This window comes from Fukomys damarensis, unplaced genomic scaffold (assembly GCF_012274545.1).
Source record: "Fukomys damarensis isolate Sample0158 unplaced genomic scaffold, DMR_v1.0_HiC HiC_scaffold_32, whole genome shotgun sequence".
NCBI classification, from domain to species: domain Eukaryota; kingdom Metazoa; phylum Chordata; class Mammalia; order Rodentia; family Bathyergidae; genus Fukomys; species Fukomys damarensis.
Genome location: NW_022900944.1, coordinates 20,890,367 through 20,908,401, shown reverse-complemented (window position 1 = coordinate 20,908,401; position 18,035 = coordinate 20,890,367). Strand labels below are relative to the sequence as shown.

Below are 18,035 nucleotides of genomic sequence, written 5' to 3'. Positions count from 1 at the left end.
AAAAAAAAAAAAAAAAAAAAAATACAGTGATAACCTCAGTTCTCAAACTCAATTTGTTCCACATTTACATTTGAGCATCAAAGAGTTTGAGAATCTAACATATTTTTTCTTATAAGAAGTATTGGGCTGGGCATGGTGGTGCAAGCCTGTAATCCCACAACTCAGGAGGCTGAGGCAGGAGGATTGTTGTGAGTTCAAGACCAGCCTGGACTAGTGAGTTCCAGGTCAGTCCCAACTACATAGTGAGACCCTGTGTTAAAAACTAAAATAAAAAAACAAAACAAAAAAAAAAGAGAAAGAAATATTGGAAAACCAAATGATTAGTTCTGAGGTGCCAAAATTATACTTGTAAATCCATTTTTCTAGGACTTTAACAGATTTCCCAATGATTTCTTTAAGTCTACTGTGGTTCTCATGGATTTTCTCTTAGCTTTACTGCTGGTATCACTTTCCTTGGAGCCATGGTTACAATTTTATGCAAATGAAGTGCAAAAAAAAGTACAATGGTGAATACTTTTGTTTGTTTGTGTGTTTCTTTAAGACATGGTTCTCCAGCTGTTTACTCCTGGCTGGCCTTGAGCTCACTATGGTAGTCCAGTCTGGCCTAAAACTTCTGGCAGTCCTCCTGCCTCAGCCTCCCAAGGGCTGGAATTGCAGGCATGGGCCACCACACCCAGCAGTGAGGAATGTTTTAACACAGTAACACAAGCACTCTTTGTTGTCTGGCCACGAATGGCACTTAGACCGTAGTGTTGCCCCTTTGTGTCAGTGGCAAGATGCTAGGCATGACTCATTATCCGCCTGTAAGAATTTTTTCATGTTGGATTTTCAGTTCAACTATGGAGCAAAGTTAGGAACACCAAGGAGATTTTTTTTTTTTAACTTTGCTGTTCAAGTAGTGGAAAGTTCAAGCCTGAAACTGTCCAACAACCAAGGGATCACTGTACATCAGTTCAACAAGGTTTGAATATAAAAAGTAAATTGTCAGAGCCAGACACTGTATCATGAGGTGGCTTTTAGCTCCTGGTGTCTCTTAGGAGCTTGCTGCTCTGTGATTGGATCTGCCTGGAGATGGCTCCCTGGAGCCCACCTTTTATATACAATGATCCAAGGATGTGCACCAAGTAGGGATAGACATTCTTGTCTGTTTCATTCACTGTTGTATCCTTAGTGCTCAGTTGAGGAATTAAGTTCAAGTAGTGTGTTCAAGGTTGAGGCTGAGTTCCTAAGAGCCAATTTAGCAAAGTCTCAGTTTCTATGTGAACTAAACTGTGTAAGGTTTCAAAGCAAAGCACTGTTTTTGATTGCTAGAGATTAATGATGCACAAAGCCGAGAAGGATGCAGCCTCCATTATGTAGAGTCAAGCTTTCCAGCCATTCAGGACACAGTGCTGCCCCGGGGACCCAGCCATCTTAACTCTGCCTCTGCTCAGGCTCGCTCCTACTGTGCTGTCTTCTATCCTAGGGACTCTCTGCCTCTCCTAGTTTGCTTCCAGTGGATGCACCTCCAAGAAACTTCCTTTTTCTTACCAGCCCATGCAACTCTGTTTTCTTTTCCTCTATCTCTGTATAGCTCACTCCCTAAGAGAGAGGATTCAGTGGCAGCCTTCTCTAACAGAGAGCATTATTTTGAGCACAGTTCTTCCTTAGCTGTTGGTCACCTCTGCTCAGGTACCAACCGTCTTGCATTCAGCTTAGGCAAGAGCGATGGTGTCATGTAAGGAGAAGTGCTGGTCCTACCTGAGAAGCCCATCAAAGGAGGTCATCACCTTGGCACTCATAAAGTGACTAGGCATCTTGTGTAGCTCCTTCAGTACAAGGAGGCAAGAGAGTCTGAATAATAGAGTTAAATCCTGAAAATTTTTCAGTATTCCGTAGTTAACAGTATGTGAGAGAACACTTCATCGGGGATCAAGAATTCATTTTATTTCAGGTATTTGCAGTGTTAAAGTATGGTTTTCTGTGCTCTACTATGCTTTAAAATGCATAGGGTAATTATCAAATTGGATTGAAATCATTTTCATTTTAATAATCTAATTTCCTGCAAAATCTGTGGGTGAAAGGAGGCCTCTGGAGGCTGCCTGAGAAAATCTCAATATAGTTCTGCAATTACAAAATACTTCTCCAAATCCTAAAAACGGAGGTGCTTCATTCTTTGATTTGATGTTTTTAAATTGAAAAAAACTTTTTATGTAGAGTGAAGGATAGATGCAACAATGTTAGGAGAATTAGATACAGTGACGCCCACTAAATGGTATTAAGACGAATAACGTATTTATAGATTTTGCTTGCATGGATTGCTTTGAAAAATTGCAGAGTTCATAAAAAGACTAACGTTGTGTTGAGGAAGTTTCTGCTTCGCTGTGGCTCTTCCTGGTTGATAATCTCACATGACTTTCTATGGTTGGCTTTCACTGATTTCAAAGAGTGAGCATTCCTGTGGCTGACTTCTATGCAGTTCTTGAGAATGTTGCAGTTGCCGGTGGGGATCACCTATATCCAGATACACAGTGGCCTCAGGAGAGTCACTATTCCATTGCTGGTATAGCAGACACCTTCATCACGTATTAGCGGGCTGTAATGGCACAAACATCCTGCCCCTCCATAATTCGGCTGTGTTACACTGGAAGTAGCAGAGCTCGGCTCAGTTCGCTCCCAGTTGAGGTCAACTGACTGCAGCTGAATCCCTCCCCTCTGAACTAACCATTTGTTCTCTTCAGCACAGGTATGCTTGTGCCCCCACTCTGCAGTCCTGCCTGCTTGACACTTGTTATCAGCAGGTGTCCCAAGGCCTGCTCAGCTTCCCCCCTTCCCAAGCTTGTAAAGAATAAACACTGGATGTCCTGAGAAGTCTTTGCCTTTGGTGCCCAGAGCAGCTTAGATCAGCCCAAGACTCAGTTTCTCTCAAGTTTTTTTCTCTGTGTTTCTTTTAATTCCCACTTTTCTATCTTGTGGATGACGTACTGGAGGAGGCCAGGACCCTGTAGGGGTCTCTAGCAACTCCCATTACCCTTTCCCTATAGATGGAGCAGAACAAAGATTTAAAATTGATAGGCAGGGGCTGGGGTATAGCCCAGAGGTAGAGCATTTGCTCAGCATTCACAAGACCTTGGGTTCAATCCCCAGCACTGCACAATAAACTTGCCATGAAAAATGAGCTACAACTAGCCTGCATCAAAATATGTGAATACACAGTTGGCATGGATTTCGAGAAAATAGTGTGTTTGGAGATGACTTTCCTATTTTTGAGCAATATCAAATAATGTAATCTAGGCATATTTGTTAAGATTAAGGTATGGTTTCTTAAAATAGGAAAATGGCAATGTCTTACATAGGATAGAAGTTTTCTTGTGGTACAGTGTATGTAAGAAAGTCTGGAGACGGACAATTCTAAGACTGGTGTGGTAGCTCTTCAGAATTCTGAGGGACTTGGGCCCTTTCCTGCTTCCTTTTTTGCCATTGCTAAGGTGCAGTCCTTATCTTCATAGTCCAGGATGACAACCCAAGCTCTGGATGCCAACGTGCATGCCAGGAGGTGGGATGGAAGAAGGACCAAGCTGGCATGGCCCAGCCCTTTGAAGAGATTTCCTGCAGAGTCACATGTGCCTGCCTGCATTTCACAGTGAAGAGTTTAGTCATGGAGCTGTACCTAGCTAAGAGAAAAGCTGGGAATGAGGTTTTTAAGCTGTGTGCATTAGGTTTTGATAAATACTAGAGCTCTGTTACTATGGAAGAAGGAGGTAATGAAAACTGGAAGGCAGACAAGCAGGTTGCTCTTCCTTTGTGTTCCCTAATTAGTGCCATTGTCAGATGAGATGAACTGTTGTTTGATCCAGAGAGGCCTCCCTTACATCCCTTCCCATTCCTTTGCATCTGCCATGGTGCACGCTGCAGTAATTGTTACATAGGAAATATTTCCTTCTCACAATGGTAGAGTGCCAGGAAGTTAAATAAAAAGGCAGATTTGTTTTACCAGAGACTCGTTATTTTCCCATATTGACAATGACACTTTTCTCTGTTTTAAAATGATATTTTTCAGTTTGTCAAGGCTTAATTTCATTTTTATTTGGTTTCAGTTTATAAGAAGAGTCTTGGAGATGCCATTAGTTCTGAAACGTCTGGTGACTTCCGGAAAGCTCTGTTGACTTTGGCAGATGTAAGGTTTTATTTTGTTATTTTTTAATTCCCCAGTGAGCTGCATGCTCAGTAATAATTTTCAAGGAGTTTAAAAAAAAACAAAAACAAACCTGAGTCAATGAGATTGTAGTTTTCCTCAGGAAATGATTTGTTCATGTTACATTTGCTTTGTTACTATGAGTAAAATGTTTAACCAAGTTCATAAAAGCATACAAGTGTACATAGGGAAACAACAAAAAAATCTGGTCTAAGGTCAGTGTATGGATTAAAGCATTTTGATTAGGTCTTACTGTATATAATTAGAAAAGTGTTCTGAGAAATCAGATCCAACATAAATTAATGATTCACTTGCATTATAAATGTCTATTTTTAGAACATTTTTATTTTCTTCTAGACTTCAAAGAATATTTCTTTTAAGTGAGAAACGTGATACAGAAGAATTATTTTTCAGAGTTGGGTATTCAGAAATAAATATCAGATTCGGGATTGGAAAAAAAAATGACTTGCAATTTCATCTTTGCCACCTTGGAAAAGCTGCTAAACCATCGATCACAAGTGTGACCAAGTGAGATCACTGCAGGCTTTGTTTATTTAGAAGGTCCATGAATTTGCTGCTAAAGGTGATAAGGTCACAGATGGAGTATTTGCACAGATATGTGCTGCAGAGAAAGTGACATAAGCCATATCTCATCAGTATACACACCTCTAAGTTTATGATTGTGCTCTCATGTTGGTCTCAGCTGGAATACTGAAATAGCACTTGTCAGAGTGTGGCATTATGCCACTATGACATAATTTATCCTAATTAACGGTACCAGTTGTTTCAAATGCTGAAAACCTTGGGATGGTTAAACACACAAACCCAAAGTTAGGAAGCACTGCTGCAAAAACGTGCTTTCAGAGGTCTGCAGTCCCAAATGTGCATCCTGTCAGTGTGGGTGTGAGTGAATTCACATCCCCACAGGGTTCCAGGTAGATTATGCTCCAGGACAAGGTTTTAGACTCAAACAGAGTTGAACTCATATCCTACCTACAAGCTTTCTGTATCTACACAAGTTATTTTAAGCCTGAAAGCAATAGTTTTCTCATCTGTTCAATTAAAATACTGGTAATACCAATCCCTTAAGGTGTAGAGAGGTGAAGTACTTAACACATAGAAAGTGACCGAGGCATAGTAGTAGTGATTTATTATTCTTAAGGCTAAGGATAATCAACACCTTTATTCACGGAGCACAGTGCACAGATGAAAGAGTGAGAAGACAGAGTACTGATAACCCAAAGAAACCTGGCACAAGTCAGACAGGCATACAAGGAGCTAACATTTGAAAATAGGAGTAAATCTATTTTAAAATATTATAACTGAATATTTTGTTCACTTATAATTTTAAGCATAAATCAACTGATCCTTTTTTAACTCTTCTATCTTCTAAAATGTGCTCATGTATTTGTTCACAACCACATTAACTATGGAGCCCTCAAGACTGAGGTTGGTGAGGACTTCTGAGGGTTTTTATAAAGTGGACTTTTATGTTTAGAGCAGTTTTAGATTTACAAAGAAATTGAGCAGAAAATACAGTGACACTTCAGTTCACAAACTTAATTTGTTTTACAATTTCAGAAAAGATGGCCACATTTGTGTTTGTGTGGGAAAGATGGCCTGTTCATGTTTGTCATCTGATGAGGAATTTGCAAACAAAAGCAAAATTACTCCAAGTGTTTTTGTGAACCAAATTGTTCGCAAACAAAGGTGTTGGTGAATGGAGGTACCACTCTTCAGATAATTCTTCTTTTCTTCTCCTTCCATGTTTCTCCTATTGCAGTAATTCCTTGACTTAGAAACAAGTTGCATTCTGGGAGAACATTCTGGAAAGTTGGATTCATTTGTAATCCGACAAAGTGAGTTTTACATAGTGCACCTGTGAATCTTATACAGTACACCTGTGAAAGTTCGCAGTGTGACTGTGTCTGAGTTGGGGACTTCTTGTATCAAAAACTTGCCTTGATGTGGTTTGTCACAGTTGCTGAGTGACTAGTGATAGATACACTGTTATTAATTCAAGTCTGTAGTTTACATAATGGTTCACTCTGTTGAATAGTTTTGTGGACTTTGAAAAATGTATGATGTTGTATATCTACCATCACAGTATTGGAAAGAATAATTTCTGCTTTAAAAGTCCTCTGTGCTCTGCCAGTTTATACATCCCTTCCCCCAACCCCTGCCAACCTCTCATCTTTGTATTGTCTCCAGAGCTTGGCCTTTTCTAAAACATACTATATTTGGAATTTTTACTCTGTACCCTTTTCATCCAGGCTTCCTTCACTTAGTTATTTGCCTTTAACTTTCCTCTATGTCTTCATTGCTCTGCAAGTCATATCTTGTTAGGACTGAACAATATCCCACTGTATGGAATATTTGTTTCATCAGTTGGAGGGCATCCTGGCTGATACTAAATTGTGGAAATTGTGAATGAAGTCTCTATTAAACATTCATGTGTGAGGTTTTGTTTGGACTTGTTTCTAACTCAGGTAATATTAAGGGATATGATTGCAGGATCATATAGTAAGATACTTAGTAGTATAAGAACCTGAAACCGTCTTCCAGAGTGAGTGTGCCATTTTACATTTTCACAAGCAATGGGCTTCCATTGTCCGTATCCTCACCAGTGTTTGGGGTCACCAGTATTTTGGATTTTAGCTATTCTAATACAGTAGATGCACGTTATTATTGCTTAAATTAACAGTTCCCATATGATGTATGATGTGAAGCTTCCTTTCATATACTTTCTTGATATCTATACATCTTCTTTGGTGAGGTCTCAGCAGAACTTTGGCTCATTTTTTAAATTGAGTTGTTTGTTATCTTCTTACTGAACAGTAAGGATCCTTCATATATTTTGGTTCTAAGTCCTTTGTTAGATACGCTTTATAAGTATTTTCTTAGTTTATGGCTCGTTCTTTCATCTTCTTAACACCTTCGAGTTTTCAGAGAAGGTGGGGGACTCAAATATTGTGTGATTTGCTATCAACTTCATGAGTATCTGGTGGTGGAGCTAGGATTGGAAACGAGAGTGCCTGATTCGCCTCTGCTTCATGGCTTCCACTGCAGGAAAACCACGGAGATGTCTTGCTAGTAAAAGGCTCAACATTAAACTCTTCTGTTCTTGAAGGAGTGACCTTGTTTTTGTCATCCCGACATAGGGTAGAAGAGATGAAAGTCTGAAAGTGGATGAACATCTGGCCAAGAAAGATGCTCAGGTCAGTAATAGAGCAAGTAAAAGGTATCCTTTATTCTTCCTCATCTCAGCCTTTGCATTTCTGTCATAGGGAGCAAGACAGTAGGACCCCTGAGGCTGTCTTTTCTCCCATCAGAAGCAGAAGCCTGGAGACCAGGTTCACCCCGCCCAGCCTCTGCCTTCTTCAGCAATGGTGATCACACCCAGGCTCCTTCTCTTCCAGCCTCCCAATTTCTAGTCTGCTACAGTAAGAGACCTAGATAATAGAGGATCTCACTGACCTTGGAAATAAACTAAAGCTTCCCACTCTTCTTATTCCTCTCCCTCAAAAGAGAGAGAGAGAGAACCGTGTCTGTAACAACACATAAGTTTCCCTCCTTTGTCCGTAGATTCTTTACAATGCTGGTGAGAACAAATGGGGTACGGATGAAGATAAATTCACCGAGATCCTGTGCTTACGGAGCTTTCCTCAACTGAAATTAAGTATGACTCACACTCAGTCCTTTTTGGTTTATGTTGTTTTTGTAGATTGGTTGGGTCCGATATACAGAAGTAAAGTTAAAATGATAAGTCTGTTCCATCTTTTTAAAAATAAACATTTGAGTAAATAAAATTAGAAAGCCATGTTGTAATTCCCAGCAGTTCCAGCCCTGTTTAGCTCTCCCATAAAGACTGAGTAGGTTCCCTGGTAACAGGTAGTAGGCTGGGGAGAGGGAGAAGAGAAGAGGCAGCCCTGGAGCGAGCCAGCAGACAGTCCTTTTCTGGGGTGGAGGAGCCTGGCTGGCCTTCCTCCACCCCACTGTCCCAAGTGAACCACTTTCCAGAAAAGCCAGGCTTTCCGCGTAACTTTTTATTGATGCATTAATGCTGACCAGGGTTCAGCTCTTTCTGATATAAAGGCAAATGAAGAAACGGGGAAGACCAGCTCTTCTGTCAGACCTACAAGTGGGACTGTGGGACTGCTGGCACCCACCCTCTCCCTCAGGGCTCTTTCTAAGGCCCTTTGCTGTAGCCGCCATCTGACCGTTGTTGCTCCTGGGTGTCACCTTAGGCAACAACCACTGTGTATGCCTGGTCTTGCTAGCCTGTAAAAAAGAGAGGAAACATAAGGATATCACTATGATTGATTCTAAAATGTCCTTCCTTAGCTTCCTTTATTGATCTTATAAAATCATAGTAATCCAGTTTCTTTTTGGTAATGCAATACCTTTGTTTGAAAAATAAAAATCATATGACCACAGATCCAACCCCAAAATTTCTTTTTTAAAAATTTACTTAGCTTACAAAATATGCTTATAAACTTGATAACGTATGTATAGGTTTTGCTTGGGGCAAATGCTGATAAGAAATTCAAATGCCTTCCTGTACGTGTGAAGTGGGCTATTGTGCTTTAGGGAATGATTCACTCAGCACAAGGAAAACTTCATCGTGAAGATTCCTTTGGCAGATAAAACATGTTTGACTAATGACCACAGTATTATTTCCGGGGGGCTGCTCTCATTCTTAAAGTAGTCTACCTTACTAGATAAATTATTTATCATTTAACCTTTCAGGCTGTTTTTAAAGCTGCAACCTGGAAAAAGCATTGGAAGGTCATTGAAGAAAATGGCCTATGAAGCTAGATTTTATTGTGCTCAAATTTTGATGATTTAAAAAGGGAGGGCAGTTTTTAAGTTTGCATCTTGATCTACTGCACATCAAAAAAAAAAAAAAACCTAAAATATATTCAAGCATGGAATGCCTTAAATGTTTTTGTGGTAATACTTTTTAGCATTTGATGAATACAGAAATATTAGCCAGAAGGACATTGAGGAGAGCATTAAAGGAGAATTATCTGGGCATTTTGAAGACTTACTGCTGGCCATAGGTAAGCTCTTGAGTGCTGATTAATGGAGTTACTTTGCACTTTCTTTAATTTAATGTCAAGGTGAGTTCCTTTCATGTGAAAATCCTGACTGGTCCATCTGTATACTCCTGGCCACCCCCAGCACAATCCACAATACAGACAATGGGCTCCACAAATATTGTTCAGTGATGTGTGAGGGAGTTATCTATTTATCTCTTACTTTGCCTTTTGAATTTTTATTAAGTTTGTCACCATGTTTAGATTGTAGACTCCTTGAGAGCTGAAATATTACATTTTGACCAACATTTTTTTTGACCCTTCGTGAAAACTGAGACCTAAGACAATATGCTATTTCACTATATTTGGTTATTTCTGGAAGATGTCATTGGCCTGCCAAAGTGGAGCCAAGGTCAGAGTGAGGTGTTTCCTCCTTGACCAAGTGAGCAGGGGTGTGTCAAATAGAAAACTTTTCAGGCTGAATCTTTTCCTGTGTAGACTCCTGCGTTCACAAGTTAGACAAGTGGTGGGGTTTCAGTCTGGCCTTTTAGGCACCAGGAGAACCCCTGGTAAGCAAGGTCCATTCAAAGGAATGAGACCCTAATAAAAGACTGGATTTTTTATTCCTTAGTCAAGTATCAGGCAATAAAATCTATTAGTATTGGTGCACACCCAGACTTGTCCAGGATCTTTAGCCGTGGCTACTTGGGGAGGCTGTTGGGATTACTGCAGGCTTCTTCTCCAGTGGTGCCAGGGTGGACTGCTTGGACTGCACACACTTGTCACTTCCCCAGATAGAGGTCACTTCTGATATCCATTATTGTGACTCACTGTACCTCTGGTAAGATGAAGACAGCTGGTATTTGAGGGTAACTGTCTAGGAGTTGGGCGTGGGATTCATCTCACCTCTGAAGGCTGAACTCCCCTTTAGGGCATGTCATTTTATTTTTAAATAACTTATCATGTGCCAGGCACTTGCCTTACTGCGTTACAGGTATCATTTCTTTAAGATTCTTCCACATACATTATTTCACTTCTGATCCTCTCTTGAGTGCCAAGACCAGGGCTCTTCATCCAAATGTTGGCTCAGACAAACAAAAGAAAACAAACAAACAGAAAACTTCTCAACTCTGATAGAATTACTAAAAGATAGGCCAAGAAAGAAAAAATGTCTTTTTCAGTTTAAAACAAATGGAAGTGAGATCATTTTCTCAATATGAGTTCTGAGAATGTTCCAGTGGTGATGATGTAGCCAGTTATTATTTTTTTCCATTTCCTATTTTTAATCCTTAATTTTGTTGCTCTGCCTGGTCATGCTAAGCTGCAATATTTGAAAAACCTTATTGATGTACAAACCCTGACTCGCTGTTAGTCAGCTGTCTGTCATTGTGACTAAATAACCTGAGCGATCGGTTCAGAAAAGGCAGTGGTTTATAGTTTGACTCATAGTTTCGGAGGTTTTAGTCTATAGTCTCTGAGCCTTGTTTCTTTGGGCTTGAGGCAGCTCATAGATCACAGAAGAGGCTCATGATGGAGAGGCTTGTTCTCCTCATAGCTGCTGGGAAGCAAAGAGCCAGTGTCCCGAAGTCCCCTTCAAAGCCCCAGGTGACCTAACTTCCTCCACCTAGGCTCTACCCCTCCAGGTGCCACCATCTCCCAACAGTTCCATGGGGTGGGGACTAAGCCCCCCCTTTTTTTTTTTTTTTTTTGCATTGCTGGGGATTGAACCCAGGACCTGGTGTGTACTAGATAATTGCTCTGTGAGTGAGCTGCATCCCCAGCCCTGGGACTGAGCATTTAACACACGGGGCCTTAGGAAACATTTCAGATCCACTGAGTTAAGTATTCTTGGAACTATACATTGAATTGTGCTTAAATCTGGGCTACAATGTACACTGTTTTATGAAGTAAAAAGTCATATAATAACTCACCTAATTTAAAATTGAAGATATTTCACACTTGGATGTTCTATTTCAATCTACCATTGGAATAAAACCATTTTATCAAGAGATCTTCACTGAAATAAATTCATATACAAAAAATTAACCCATTCAAACTATAAAATTCAGTGCTTTTTAAATCCATTTTGGAGTTTGGCAGTTGCCACCACCATCTGAGTTTAGGTCATTTTCATCAGCGCTAGAAGTCTTGTACCCACTGGCAGTCACTTCCCGTTCCTACCCACCTCCCAGATCCTGCCAAGCTACTGCCGTGTGTTAGCACTTTGTTTTTTACATGAAAACTGTCTTGGCTGTATCATCGTAGAAGCCCACAGTAAGAGCCTACTAGTTGTCAAGTAAAACCCAATCCAGATTTAAAGGGAAGCTTCACTCAAAAACACTGTTGCAAGAGGGGAGAGCAGTTTAATCTCAGAAGTGTATAAGAGTCTCAAAAACCCAACAGAAAAGTCTTCACTTTTGTAGGAAGGGGTAAGCAAACTCAACAGAAACTTTCCATGGAGAGTTCAGCAGACAGAGGGTCATGGCCCCTGGGGTTTGAAAGGACACCTATCTCCATGGGTCAGCTGAATTCTTGGGATAAGCTGCAAATGGAGCAGGATCTTCACTTTAGCGCTTGCTCTGAATTGGGAGCAAGTCTGAGTTTGGGGGCAGATTGAAAGAGAGAAGCTTGACTAAAGTTTGGTCAGGAAAATGAAGAGGGTAGGAAATGGGTGGTTGTAAAGTCTCGGCCACAGTAATTAACTCTAACGGACCCCCGTGACCTTCTACCTGTGGTTTTGGGTGCTAATATACATTTTCTTACCACTAATATACACTGCTACTTTCCCACATTTCAGACAGGAAGAACAAACCTGGTATTTAAGACCATAAGGCAGAGGGCAAGCTAAAGGAGAGAAAGGATCATAAAAATAAAAGATTGTACAAGGGCCGGGGAATTAGCTCAGTGGTGCCACTGCCTGCCTTGTAAGCACAAGGTCCAGAGTTCAATCCCTGTACCAAAAAAAAAAAAAAAGTGTACAAAACTAGTTGAGTGAGGATGATTAAAAAGCTTAATAGAATAAAAGAGGTCATAATGATTTTTGATCAAGTTATTAAAGCTTACATAAAACAAGCTTGAAAAAATTTAGGTGATACCAAGTCAACTGGTTTGTTCCTTGTCACACATTTGTGTCTGATGGTTTTCATGGTTCTGTTTCCTTGAGTCACCTACCTACACAAACCAGTCTTTTAGCTTCCCATAGTCCCTAAGCCATCCTGAGCAAGCCAAGGCTTCCTCTTTTTCTGAGCTCCAGAATTCATTATAAAATCTACTCCCCTTTGCACACATTCCTACTTGTAGATCACATTTAAGGTTATGAAAATAATTGTGCTGTGATCAGTGGGTTTCTTCCCAAGTAGACTTTCTATTCTGGGCTACTTTATTTCAAAAAGCATAATTGTTTACTCATATCATCCTGAGCAAGCCAAGGCTTCCTCTTTTTCTGAGCTCCAGAATTCATTATAAAATCTACTCCCCTTTGCACACATTCCTACTTGTAGATCACATTTAAGGTTATGAAAATAATTGTGCTGTGATCAGTGGGTTTCTTCCCAAGTAGACTTTCTATTCTGGGCTACTTTATTTCAAAAAGCATAATTGTTTACTCATATATATCCAGCTCATGTTTACTCATATATTGTCCATTTTTTTCCTTCTGTTTTTTTTTTTCTGTTTCTCTTATTTCAAAATGAAAATTTGAAAGGTTCGGGGTTGTGGGGAGAAAGGAACCCTCCTCCATTGTTGGTGGGAGTGCAGACTAGTGCAACCACTATGGAAATCAATATGGAGATACCTCAAAGAGCTTGGACTGGAGGTTCCATTTGACCCAGTCATCCCTCTGCTGGGTATCCTTCCAAGAGAACTAAAAGAATCATATCACAGAGAAGTATGTGCACCCATGTTTATAGCGGCACAGTTTGTAATAGCTAAATCTTGGAAACAACCTATTTGCCCATCCGTTGGAAACTGGATAAAGAAGTTGTGGTTTTTCTATAAAATGGAATATTACTCAGCCATAAAGAGCGAGAGAATAGATTCATTCATAGGAAAATGGATACATATTGAAGATATACTCCTAAGTGAAATAAATAAGTGACACATGTGTAAATACCAAATAGTTTCCCTGGTGTGAATATTCTGCAACAATGCATAAGATTCTAATAAGATTACTGACATTTAGAAATTTGAAGAAAGGAGCTAAAGGTGTAGGGAAGGTGTGATACGTAGGGGAAGAACAAAAAGGGAAAAGAAAAAAATGTGAGAGAATGAAAAGATGAAAATAAAGTGTTTGTAGATGGGGAGGGGAGGAGGGGGTGAAGGGAGGGCAGAGGTAAGGGGAAAAAATGAGAATCAAGACTTGCCATGTAAAGGTACATGATCCCAACAATGAATGTAACTACTGTATCCCTAAAATGTACCAATAAACTCAATAAAATTAAAAAAATTTGAAAGATTATTCTTTTTCTAAATGACTAAATTAAGTTACAGGCACTGGTTTTAATGTAGTTCAGCAGGCTATACATTCTAATCTAGTCATTTAAAAATCCTTCCATGGGCTGGGGATTCATCTCAGCGGTTCTGCCTCCTGCCTCGCAAGTGCAACGAGTGGAGTTCAGTTCCCGGTACCTAAAAATAAATAAAAATGAAAATCCTTCTATGGGAACAGTTGGTTTGCAGTTGAGGTCCAGCGGTTCTTACCTAATGAAGTCCTCAGAGCCACATCTCTGCTGTCCTCAGGCCCAGGCTGTTCATCAGCAGCCAAAGGTATTAGCTCTGCGGATGGCGCACCCTCGGGAATCACCTGCACAAGTGTAGGTGTTTGTGTGTCTGCGACACAGGGATGAGTCACACGGTGGGGGTCTCTGTGGCAGGAAATTTTATTTTCCCCGTGGTGGAAGATAATTACTGCACTAAAGTTCTGTGCAAATATGACATTATAAGGCGTTGAAATTCAGGTTAAACAGCCTTTCTTTCATTGTAAACGAAAGCTAATCATGGGGAGGGAGGAGACTGGAGTAACAATCCAGAGTCTTTTTAAAAAGTTACTATAGATGAACTCAGTTTTTAGTAAAGAAAGCTAATTATGATGTTGCTTTTTATAACAGTTCACTGTGTGAGGAACACGCCTGCCTTTCTAGCTGGAAGACTGCACCGCTCTTTGAAGGTGGGTCTGGAAATTTCGTGTGCATTCTTAGCATCCCTCAGGGAGAATGTAAACATATTGCTTAATGTTGATGGAATGTCATCCTCCTTTTCCGCTTGGGTGAGTTCCCTTTTGTAGCCAGTTTGTCCATTCGTCTCAGAGACTGACGGTAAATATTCCAGTCAGTCCAGAGAGGATGGCAGGGATATGTGCACTGATTTCCCTCCCTTCACCGCAAGCGTGGGCAGTTGGACCTCAGACTTAGCCCTTGAGAGTTGGAAGCCTCTTAGGCAGCCTCGCTGTGCTGAGTCCTCAGCCTTTCCAGGCCCTCGGGCGGCCCTGCGCTTGCTTGCTTGTCTGTCTTTGCAGCTGGCCAGTGGGCTCTGAGCCACACCCTCGTGTATCTTCACACCCTAGATCAGGGCCTGGCACATGGCGACGCGTACTTCAGTTTCTTCACTGGACGTTTCCTGTGTTTCCATGTGTCCTTTCCCTCCCTCAGCCCACAGCCAAGTCTTCCCTCCTGTGTTCGGTCATCTCCTGGACAGCCCCAACAGCAGCTGCCTTGCCCAGCGTGCTGAGTTGTCCCGTTCCTCCCCCTTCAGATTTGTCTATGGCTATGATCAGGTCTCAACTCTGATCCCCTCCAGAGAGGGGCTCCCCAGTTTTGATCTCTGTTGTGTCGCTAGGCTCCCTTTCGTCATTCTCCATTATTCACCAGCTTTATTTTCTTCATAGTTTTTATTAATTTTTTTTTAATTTTTATTGAGGTTATTGGTACAATCTAGGTATACAATACAGTTACATTCATCATTGGGATTCTGTACCTTTACATGACAGGTCTTGATTCTCATTTTTTCCCCTTGTCCCTGCCCTCCCTTCACCCTCTCCTCCCCTCCCCATTTACAAGCACTTTATTTCCATTTTTTCAGTTTCTCATATTTTTTTCTCTCCCTTATTACCTTTCCCCCGCCCTTCCCACTTTCCCTACACCTTTAGCCCTTTACTTCCTATTTCACATTATTAATTATCTCATTAGGATCCTGTGTACTATTATAATTTTTCACTCAAAGAAACTATTCGGTATTTCAGTTAAAGAAATCTCTGTATGAACATTAGAAATAGGGAATCCTAAAATAAAACTAACAAGGAAAGTAAAAGAGAAAAGGCAATGATGTAACATTAAAATAATCCTTGATTCTGGAGATGAAAGTGGTCCCTGAACATATTTAAATTGCTTCTCACTCTTATAGTCTTGTCTTATTCTTTTTTTCATTATTTAGAGAATACTTTATTAGTTTCTGTAATCAATCCCACGTAGATATGACCTTACATATTTAATACGATGTGTTACCCCTGTACACATGGAAAAAAAATAAAAAATAAAAATAAATTAACATTTCTAGACCAATATGGCTGTCCATTTCTGTACAATGCCAACTCAACACAGTAAATTGGGATGACTTTTTCCAAAGTTGGCAGCACCGTTAAAGTTTCCCAAAATTCAAGTTATATATGTGTGTGTGTGTGTGTGTGTGTGTGTGTGTATAGACTAATAATAGTATGTTATGGATCGATAGGAGCAACAGCTTTTCCAGGTTCTGTAGTCATCTGAACAAAATTATAGACATTCAGCACATTCCATTAAAAAAAAAAAACAAAGAAAAGAATAATATCCAGACAACAGCAAAGTTCTGTTGCTGTTGTGGTACCTGGCACCATTTTTTCTATTAGCCTCTTAATCATCATCTGGAAAGAGAACATTCTAGAGTAATATCATTAAATGTAGCTCTGATAAAGCACGGTCCCTACTATGTATCATAAAGCAGGTACTAGATATTTTACATTCATAGAGGTATGATACAGTACTGTCCTACATCAATAATACTAGATTCAGTTTTGGTTTGAAATTTACTTTGTCTGCAAATAAGATTGCTACCCCTGTTTTTTTCTGGGCTCCTGTCACATGGAGAATTGTTTTCTATCTTTTCACTTTCAGTCTATGGGCTTCTTTTTGCACTAGGTGTGTTTCTTGTATACAACATATTGTTGGATTTTGCTTCTTATTCCATTTTGCCAGTCTATTTCTCTTGATTGGTGAGTTGAGGCCATTGACATTGCTGGTTATAACTGATATGTACTGACTTATTATTGACATGTTATTGGCCTTTTGTTGACTCTTTTTACTTTTTCACCTTCTCCTTTTAATTTCTTGCCTTGCCTATTTGATTTGCTCTGTTGGGCCTCATGGTGTTGTTGCCTTCATTGTCTTTTTCTAGGATCTTGTTTAGAATTGCTTGTAGTGCTGGTTTGGTATTCATGTAGTTTCTCAGGTGTTCTTTGTCGTGGAAGTGTCTTATTTCCCCATCCATTTTGAAAGAGAGTTTTGCTGGATACATCAGTCTAGGTTGGAGGTTGTTCTCTTTTAGTACTTGAAATATCTCATTCCAGGCTCTCCTTGCCCCAAGGGTTTGTGTTGAAAAGTCTGCTGTGATTCTGATGGGCTTTCCTTTGTATGTGATTTGTTTCTTTTCTCTTACTGCTTGTAGTATTTTGTTCTTCTGTTGGGTTTCTGGGATCTTGATTATTATATGTCTAGGTGTAGATTTTTTTTGATTGTAGCTAGTTGGGGTCCTATATGCCTCAGTTATCTGAATGTCAAATTCTTCCCCTCTGTTTGGGAAGTTTTCTGTCATTAATTCTGCAAACAGCTTTTTTAAGTCATTTGTATTTTCTCCTGCTACTTCATGTATTCCTATCAGTCTTATGTTATTCTTCTTTGCATCATCTAGGAGTTGTTGGATCGATTTCTCATGATCTCTTACTGTTTTTAAGAGACCTCTCTTTTCATGGTCACTGACTGCAATCTTATCTTCTATATCTGAGAGCCTATCTTCGCATTCTTTTATTCTGTTGCGTACACTTTCAATAGAGTGTTTAATCTCCTGGATATCTGTTTGAATCTGTTTTATGGATTCCATTTCTTTCCTATGTTGGGCGTTTATTTTTTCCATTTCTTTCTTATGCTGGGCCTTCATGGCTTCTATCATGGTCCTGAGCTCATCTATTTTTTTGTCAGTTTCTGCTCTAGAGTCTCGAATCACGACTTCCATTTTGCTCACTATCTCTATGGTTATCTGGGAAATTATTTCTGTTTTGAATTTTTCCAGAGCCTGATTGATCTGTTTTGTTACTTCCTGTGCTTTGAGTTCAGGGTGTCCTGGTGGTTCACTATCGGCCTTTTCATCCTCATTTGCCCTACTGTTTGCCATTGGTAAACTGGAAGTCTGTCCCTGTGTCTTGCTTAAGTGTTTTCTCATTTTAATTTTTGTTGTCGGACTGTCCTTGGTTTAATCTCTGGATTATCACCCAAACCTTCCTGATATAGTTGCGCCCTAGCTTCTGTGTCTCTAACGACCCACAGACATTCTCATCTTCATAACATCAGAGAAAACAGCTCATCAAATCAACGGCAATGCTTTATCCCAACTGATACAGTCAGCAACACATTGATCAAGCACAACTTAAGATACTGACCACCTGTGGTAGTCACTAGTCTATCACCCTTAAATCATTTGAATTAAATTGAAATCAAGAAGCAGTCCAGAACATGTCTGCAGTGAACAAAATTTCAATATAGTGTATTTACCATTTAATGGCTCAGACAGAGCGAGGATGC

At 40.0% G+C, this 18,035-nt stretch overlaps 1 protein-coding gene across 2 annotated transcripts in view; it reads left to right on the top strand.

Annotated features, from left to right (window-relative positions):
* Positions 1 to 18,035, top strand: part of Anxa3 (annexin A3) — a 63,193-nt gene that overhangs the window by 37,428 nt on the left and 7,730 nt on the right. For both annotated transcript variants that reach the window (XM_010628401.3, XM_010628392.3), the window contains 5 exons: positions 4,077 to 4,156; positions 7,336 to 7,392; positions 7,760 to 7,853; positions 9,142 to 9,237; positions 14,319 to 14,377. In XM_010628401.3, the coding sequence (XP_010626703.1) occupies positions 4,077 to 4,156; positions 7,336 to 7,392; positions 7,760 to 7,853; positions 9,142 to 9,237; positions 14,319 to 14,377 (386 nt within the window). The remainder of the gene's footprint in view (positions 1 to 4,076; positions 4,157 to 7,335; positions 7,393 to 7,759; positions 7,854 to 9,141; positions 9,238 to 14,318; positions 14,378 to 18,035) is intronic.